Source organism: Topomyia yanbarensis, chromosome 3 (assembly GCF_030247195.1).
Source record: "Topomyia yanbarensis strain Yona2022 chromosome 3, ASM3024719v1, whole genome shotgun sequence".
Classification (NCBI taxonomy): Eukaryota; Metazoa; Arthropoda; class Insecta; order Diptera; family Culicidae; genus Topomyia; species Topomyia yanbarensis.
The window spans coordinates 422655870-422664767 of NC_080672.1; the positions used below are offsets into that span (position 1 = coordinate 422655870).

Below are 8898 nucleotides of genomic sequence, written 5' to 3' on the forward strand. Positions count from 1 at the left end.
TCGAAAAAATCAATACCGGTGTAGGTGAATGGTCGAGGACCGGGAACCTGGCATCGAACGATGTATGCGTTGCAGCTCCAATTCTTCCGCTGACACGTAGAACGCTACACTCATCGACTGTTGGTGTGGTCGCGCAATCCGCGAACAACAGCCTTCTTCAGTTCCTCTTGCCTAAGATGAACGTATTCAACTGCATCAAGCAATCGTCGCAACTTCGAGAATCTAGAAAATTCTATCACAACCTTCTGAATGGTTGACACCTGGATCGGTCTCAGTTCCTCTTCAGGTACCTTTGAAGGTTCCGGTTGCTTCTGCCAATTTTCCTCGGCATGCCGAAGAAATTCCGGACCTTTGAACCACTCGTCGGTGACTTCAGGGCACGGATTCTTGCCCCACTTTGTTGCAACATCTGCAGGGTTTAGCTTGCTTGGAAACCCAGCGCCATTCTCAGAGTTCTGTCGTTGTCAATATCTCCCCTACTCGACACGGAATCACTCCACAGAAAGCGCTTCTTCACCTTCACACTGTGATTCTCCTGAACGTACGACATCAAACGACTGCCCAGAACTTCTGCTTGTAGTTCCATGCGTGGCTTCAGCGGTGCGACCTTCGTTTTGGCCGCAACTATCGAGCACTCTGTTTTGCCCTCCATGTTGATCACTCTGAAGTATGCTAAGGCGGAGAATGCGACTTCACTTGCATCGAAGAAAACATGCAATTGAGTTGCAATCGTACAACTGCATGGTCTCTGATTTTAGGGAACAGACCGGTCCATCTGACTCAACGATCGAATATTTCTTCTGTTACCTGTTCGTCCCACTGCAATCCAGCTCGCCACACATGCTGAAGGAGAATCTTTCCGTGGACGCTTAGGAATCCCAGTGGATCGAATACGCCCGTTAGGCATTTTAACATCTGACATTTGGCTGGCCGTCCTCTGAAGCCTCATCATCTCTGTCCGCTGCGTTCAAGCATGGACTTTGGCTAAGGTTACCACCCAGGTCCCAAGATGGAATCCTCCCTGCTGGTGTATGGACGTTGCCATTTCACGCGACACTCTTCGTCATTCTCGAAGCTATCGAGATAATAATCCACATAGTGGCTTATCAAAATTCCCTCTACTGCTCGTGGGAAAAGATCTGCGAATATTTTTTTCCCTGGCATTCTCAATGGGGGGGGGGGATACATTTTCGGTAACTCCTTGTATCCTAATGCCAGGGACGGTGGAACAGCTGTATTCTGTGATTGTGAGGACGAATTCCTTCGTCAGCTCCTTCAACCAACCGTTCGCCATTTCGAACCAAATTAAGCAAAAACCACAAAGTCTCAGTCAGAAGGTGATCTTCGCATAGGATACGCAAGCAAAACAACAGTCCTCAGGTTTCAGTAGACGGCAAAGAACGTCTATTGTTTTATTCACGATTTACGTTCGCTGAAGACTGGCTTGGATTTTGGTAGCCACCAAGTCATATTTCCACTAAGGATGCAAGGAAGTGGTGCTCTCCATATATGGCAAGTCCAAGGCAGGCCGAGAAATTCCTAATGACTCAAACTTCTCGTATCATAATCTTGGACAGCTGTAAGCCTTGGCCATGTTGGAATGTGTTCCAGCACATGGACTGATGATCGTTGCTGCGTGTATATTTTCCGTTGAGGTTGCTACAAAAAAACGATATTAAAAGAAAGCAAAATTCAAAGCACATCTTTAGAATAACCTTTTATAGCAATTCTTATACCACCATGCGCCATGGTACTGTACGGCACAATTAGTTTCAAATTGATCATTGTCGCGATCGAAAGTAGTGAATTTCATTCCTTTATGAAACTCAAATGAATCTCCGTGGTTTCCGATGAACAACCCCAACTTCTTGATCGCGTATCCCTCCTCTTCGCTTCCTATAAGGAATGCATTGTATATAGCATATATGCTAGTTCCTTTGAAGTCCATTAAGTCGAACCTTATCTCATGTTTCCGGGTACTTGTGAAAAGATGAATACGATCGAGTCCAAACCAAAATTCTCCATCCAAACTACCGAACCCCGTCTTGTAATCCGTCCAATTTCGATAGAATATCTCCGTGCCATTGAAGCGCCTTTGAATTACCATCCAACCCTTGCCATTGGCATTTTCGTCACAAAACGCGTAGAAAGGTTCCGACGTTTCTGTTGGCTTGAGCAAATATTTTCCCGGTTTCACGAACGGAACTTTGGAACACGATGAGTAAATTTCGTTCTCATCAGTCAATTCATCAGTGACGATCAGAGAACTCGGTGGATCAATTTGCTTTGAAATTGTCGTATCTTTATGAATAACCTTCGAGCAAGGCTTGTTCAGTAGTTCGACAAGCAATTGATTTTGTTGTTCTAGTGCTACCAGTCTGAAATGGGGATAATTCGTTGTTATAATAAAATTATCACAATATACAAAGCAATACTCACTTGAGCTCCAACTGTTCCAGCTTGGTCAAAATCAACTCTAATCCGAAACCCAGATTTGGTTCGTTATTTTCCGCTGAAGCAGAACACAGTGTAAACACTAGAAATGTCAAAAATCTAAGTAGGCTCCGTCTCGTTGCCATGATTCGCACATTGAATGAATGGTCTCAGTTGTAACTCATTAGTTGCGTAACTAAGGAATTGAACTAAAGCAAGTTGTAAAGCTAGTATCAGTAATGATCGTTTTGCTCATCCGAGGCGGGGATTTTTTGTCGATTGAAAGTTTTTTGAAGAACGAAACAAAGATTAAACGTTTAGGAGTAGCATAGTGTTTACGGTAGAGTGCAGATGAGTCACCTATCGTATAAGCCACGATGATCGTCGTTTGATTGCATTGAGTGAAGAAATTCGGGTATGGTTTTTAGCTAACCGTACCCATATAAATGTGTACCATGTGCCAACCATTTTATCAAACGTTTAAAAACTATTCCAATATGGTTCGTTCAACGATAGAATAACCATTGTCTGGTATAATATCGAACGTCAGCGTTATCGTTTTTCCATAATCGACCATACAACAATCATGAATTAGAATATATTGGCTCAAATGGCACGTTCCCCGTGTGTAGTCGGGGAGTTATTTTATTTCCAGAGTGGAAGGAAAGGAGAAGGAGGATGGAGGAAGTAGAATTGGAATAGTGGGAAAAATAACAGCACAAACACAAAATAGCAGGTAAGTTAAGCTCACAAGTAGTTCAAATCGCCTGCGAGTAAGCCTAAAGCTCTGGATAACGAACTTTAGTATGTCTCTGACTTTCAGTCGTAAAATACGGTATCGTCTATGTAAGGACGGCAGAAAACAAGAAATTATAATTGCGCAGCTGCATTTCAGATGATATGAGGGTCCGTAGTCGGATTTACAAAGATAACATGAAAAAAACTCAGCACGCTGAATAGTTGACCTGTGATAATTGAGTTTGCAGTGGCCTGTTAAAGCCCTGGTCAGCATGCCGCAGTTTAGGAGATTTTTCGAAATCGTTGAGCACGGTTGTTCTAGAAACGCCTTTGTTTGCGACAGTTTGTAGATTTCTCCAATAATTGCGATTCTCGGACGAAGCCCAAGACCGTAAGGGAAGGGAAGGATAACTGGATAAGGGAAAACCCTTATCCAGTTTATCGAAATTAGCAGGGAGGGCTCAGGACCACCGAAGTAAAGCTCCTGTTATGACCAATTCGCCAGCCCATTCATTTCCAGTAATACCGGCATGTCAGGGCACCCAGACACGATAGATAGTGTTGACAATGCATAGTTCTTAGATTTGGGTTCCGCAAGGCATCACTAGTTTGGACCGTGATTTGTCTCAGCTAAGGGTTTTGATTGCAGCCTGACTATCGGAGCAGAAGTTGATGGACAAACTTTGTTGAAGGACCGATTGTACCGCGCACATAATTGTGAAGATTTGTGCTTGTACAGTACAGTATCTACATAGCGAGTGAGATTGTTCCAATCCCATTTCACGACAGTAGACACCAGCACCAGCACGTCCCTCCATCAAAGAACCGTTAGTATAACAAAAACCACTTGCTTTCGATGATGTCTCTTCATACTTCACGTGAATTTTTTTGTGAATTTTCCAATTAACGTGGTTTTTGTAAAAATATACGTCCTTTTGAATGCAAAAGAATTGGAAAGATGGAAGAGACGGATCTAGAAGACAGCTTATTGCCCGCACTACAACAATAAAGGTATTTTCGGAATGGTCTTTTAAAAAAACGTCTTATATAAATCATGTGCTCTTTAAGCACTCGTTTAGAATAACATCAGTGAAAGGTTTAACTCAATCACAAAGAGCTCTTTGAGTGAACGAGACCTATTGCACTTAAGGTTCTTGCCTAGCTAGTGACACTCTACTAGTTGATGAGATACTAGGGTAGTCAATGGAAGCCAATTAAAATACTAATTTGTCTATATGCTTAATTACTATTTATGCTATTCACTATGCCATTCTTAGAACTACCACCTTAACATAGGGCCTACCTATTATTTTCTACAACTATTCCTTTCTTCTTGACTCCGTTGCTGATGATCCTATAGGGCGCGCTAGTACTAGTGTACACGTTGCTCGTCGATGCCCCGGGGCGATTTTGACACGCAGTTTTTACTGTGCGCATGCGGGCACTGCTTTCTGGCATGCCAAATTCGAAAGCGATCTTCGATCGCAAAGGTTTGTTTTCTGCACTCTTGCCTTACCAAACGTCATCAAATGTCCAGAACGTGCTCTTTTAACGACTCTTCAATATGCCGGATCTGCGGACGATTTGTCCCTGCGAAATGCCTGGAATTTTTCACTTGCTTGTAGGACGTGGAGCGACAATACGGCGCGATTGAGTCGCTGCTGGTTCATGGTGCTTATCACGGATGGGACCCGTGGTTGAGGAACGACTGGTTCAATCACTTCGGTGAAAACGCTGTCCATCCGTCGGGTACAAGAAAATTCGTAACCCGTTTAAAAAAAGCCTTCCTGTTGGAAGGCTTTCCTGTAGATAAGTCTTCTTATTGGACCTTTTCTTCCACTGTGTGATTAAATGGAAATGGTTGCTGGTACACTGACATTAGTTTGTCGATTCCGACGCCATTGGTGGAAAACGAGAAGGGACGTAGTTGCTACCTTACGGCTGTAATATATGTCCAGCGATCCTTCTTCACGGGCTTTGCTTTCAGTGTGGACACTCGTTCCGTGTCGGTAATTTTACACTTTAGGCTTATACTATGTTCACACTACAGAGTTAAAACACGTTATAATAATTAGCAACAAGAAAAATGTCATCAAGATAGCGTTAAAACATGTTTTAACTCGTAGTGTAAACGTAGCATTAGTGACTGGACGCTTACTGATCACGCTGTCACACCACGAACTACAATGCCGTTGGTTTTCTGCCTCTCCGCTTTTCGAGTGACAGTTTGGTGCAAGGAAATAACAGAAAGCGAAAATATTTCAAGCGACGAGTGAGGTGTTGCCAAATTCCTCGTCTTGTACTACGTTCACACTACGAGTTAAAACGTGTTTTAACGCTCTCTTGATGCCATTTTTCTTGCAACCAATTATTATAGCGTGTTTTAACTCTGTAGTGTGAACGTAGTATTATCCGTTTTGTTTTCGTGCAGTACACAGTAAATAATTTCTAAGTACAATCAACGATTTATATTTGTGTCTACATAATCCGTAACACTTGACGAGTACTTTTAAGCGTTATGGAAAGAAACTGCTCGTTCGACACAGGGACCGTGAGTCAACAAATTCTCATCGTACTCTTCTGGATGAACACATAATATTTTGCGTTTCGCTGGTTTATGTTAGATCTTATATTCGAGGAAGTTTTGGAAAAACCCCGAGGCTTTTTATGCGGGATAACCGTGTCAATTGAAATATCATATTGATTAGTTCATAGGGAATTTCGATGAACCAGAAGTCCCCACCTTCAATTTCAAAATGACGTCAAACAACGACCTTTGTCTTCTACTCGTCAATACCATTCCGAAAATACCCATTTGGGTTGAGTTATTGCGAATTTCGCTAAACCGGAAGTCGCCAACTTGAGTCCGCTCAAAAGCGTTTACCGGTTTGCTTTTGATCATTTGGCAAGAAAACACATTTAGTTGTGTGGGATATTAATTGATAAATTTTAATTTTGTATTGTTTTAAAATATGTACATGGGAAACATAGATGTGAGATCGAGGATAGTCAGCACATCTCGGACTGAGACGAGGCCGAAGGGAATCGTTTAGCGGAAGTCTGGCGCTATCATACTAGGCGCACGACCAGACAACATTTTTTATGTTACGATAACCGTCCCCACAAGCGCAAAGACCGCTCTCTACGACCCCAATATGCCAGAGAAGCACATCCAACGTGTAATGATTGGACATGATCCGAGGAATCATTTGAATGAAATCAAGACCCTCATACATTACCTTGAACCAAGGTTTATTGATACCTTTGGGATTCGCAAACTTCCATTGATCCATAAATTTTATCGCTTACGAGCGTCCTCTGACAAGAAATACTGAAAAACTCGTTGAAGTTAAACTGTCTTTCATAAATACCGCCTTCTAATACTTGAGTGTCCGCATTATCATTACCATTCTAATCTAATACTACGTTCACACTACAGAGTTAAATCATGTTTTAATAATTAGCAACAAGAAGAATGTCATCAAGATAGCGTTAAAACACGTTTTAACTCGTAGTGTGAACGTAGCATAAGTGTGTGCTTTCTTATTACCCGGAATGGAGCAATGCAAAAGAACCCAAACAAATCTGGTATGATTTTTCAGATAAAGCACTCAGGAACTCCCATATTTTCTCCACGCTTTATCAAACGAAGAACCTCCGTGGAACTGTAACGATGTAAGCATGGTCGTTGATAGGTAAATATAAAATATAAAACCATCAGTTTTGAGGGGAGGATGTTGCAACACAGCCTCTTTTATGGTCTCTCCTACCACTATTGTCATAATAAATAGCATAGAAGCGATGCTTAACTGTCAGCATCTGATGAACGTTACAGTGCTATGTGCACTGCTATGCTTAGTGCGAGCATCTTTACTGCCAGATAAATTTGTGTGTTTAAAGAACAATCATTACGTTTATACATCTTATCATCGCGACACGTCTATATCTGCATGGAATGCATATTCCGATTAAAGGTTGAACCGAATACACAACGCAGGGACTAGTCACCAGACGAAACACTGTTTCTCTCGGTACTCCATCGACGAACCGGCGCCAATATCCGCGTTTTTCAGCTTTCATCAAGTTTTTCATTTGCGTTTCCACCGTCGCGTATATTCGAAAATGTTTGGGTGATCCGACGTTTAACAAGTCCTTATTGGACTTTTTCGCGTACAATTCTGAGCACTCTTTGCCCCACCACAGAGTGGGAGACCATCGATTGGGTGTTCGTATCGGCTACTCTTTTCGTCTGACCTTTAATCGCAGTGTCGAGAATGAAGCAAGCCAAAACCTTGTACTCTTCCACCAGAGGAATTTCTTGTTTTGATTCAATTGTTTCGGATAAAGTAGACGTGTAGCCCTTTCAACCAATGGGTATGCTTTAATCCTCTTTGCCCTTGATTCAAACTTGACAAGCGACAACTTCAATACCTGGTCAATTCGATTGAAAGAATAGCACATTTTGATCCCCAAAAACACTACTCTGTTGTGTTTTCTCGGAACTAGCGAATGTTAAAATTATGGCAGTTGTGATCTATGTCGGACGTTAACCAGGTTTCACACAATGCAACTGCATCACACTGGAAATTGTTTATCAAATGTTTCAAATAATCGGTGATACTTCTGCAAACAGTGAAATCCAAAATCCATGACTTTGCTTGATGAATTAGCCATCGGAGGATACGTTCGCTCAAGGAATTTAGTAGGAAACTGCTCCAAAAGTTTTCTCACTGTTGAAAGTTTTTAATATCTAGTCCACGATATCAGACGATTTCATCTGTTCAGTACTAGGTTGAATCCCTGGCTGAAATATAGGGACTTCCCACAGTTGGAAGACTTTTCAATCTCCGTAACTAGAATCATTTTCATGATTCTCTCTGCTTTGTCCAAACCATGTTTTGTTTCTACAATGCGTGGCTGTATGACTCAATTGTTTACAATGATGGCAGTCCATGTCCTACGGCACTAAAAGGCAAACCCCGTACGTGTAGATGAACCCTGTTCAAAAGAACAAAGTTTGGAAGAGCAGATCCGGCGAAAAGCCCGAAATGAGACTGATGGAAAATAAGATGTTTTCTTATACTCCTCGATTTTTGCAGAACACAAATGCTTGCAATACAAAATTTTCACGGACTGGAGCAAAAGGGTTCTTTATGGAGCCAACCCCATACTTCAGCAGATTTTCGCAATTTTGATCCATGTCGGAGAATACACCATCAAGCTCGACTTCCTGGGCGGGTACGTGGACAAGATGCTTTTTCGTAAAAAGTTTGCAGCGAGCAATCATATTTACCTGTTCAAGATCGCTCACAGATGATCTACGATCATAAATTGGTACTTGGCTGTGGAGAATTTGTAGTCGATCTGTCATACAGCCCACTTACACATACGATGTTTGAACTTTTCTCACTATAACAACAACACGAACCAGAGCAAAACAAAAGTTGAATCAATGCGATAATAACGATTTCATTTAAACAAACCATGAACGCTAGGATTATGCCGATGTTCTTCAAAAATACATCTCTGAACCAGCTTAACAGATCGAGGAACTGGAAACAAAAATTAACATCGACCTTGTCGCAATTGAAAACTGGGTCAATAGTCTATTTCCTATCTCAAAAGAGACACAATCAATCGTTTTCTTTTTCAAAAAAGGGAACAATTACAAATCTCGCTAATGGAGAAAATTCTGAGCCTTGGACTCCGCATGGACAAAATTTTGCA

At 41.8% G+C, this 8898-nt stretch overlaps 1 protein-coding gene across 1 annotated transcript; it reads right to left on the minus strand.

Moving 5' to 3' along the window:
• Positions 1–1376: 1376 nt before the first annotated feature.
• On the minus strand, positions 1377–2618 carry LOC131688535 (microfibril-associated glycoprotein 4-like). The gene is made up of 3 exons (XM_058972852.1): positions 2440–2618; positions 1716–2378; positions 1377–1659 (listed from the first exon to the last, which is right to left on the minus strand). The coding sequence occupies exons 1-3, from the start codon at positions 2577–2579 to the stop codon at positions 1548–1550; spliced, it is 915 nt and encodes a 304-aa protein (XP_058828835.1). The 5' UTR covers positions 2580–2618; the 3' UTR covers positions 1377–1547.
• Between the last annotated feature and the right edge of the window lie 6280 nt (positions 2619–8898).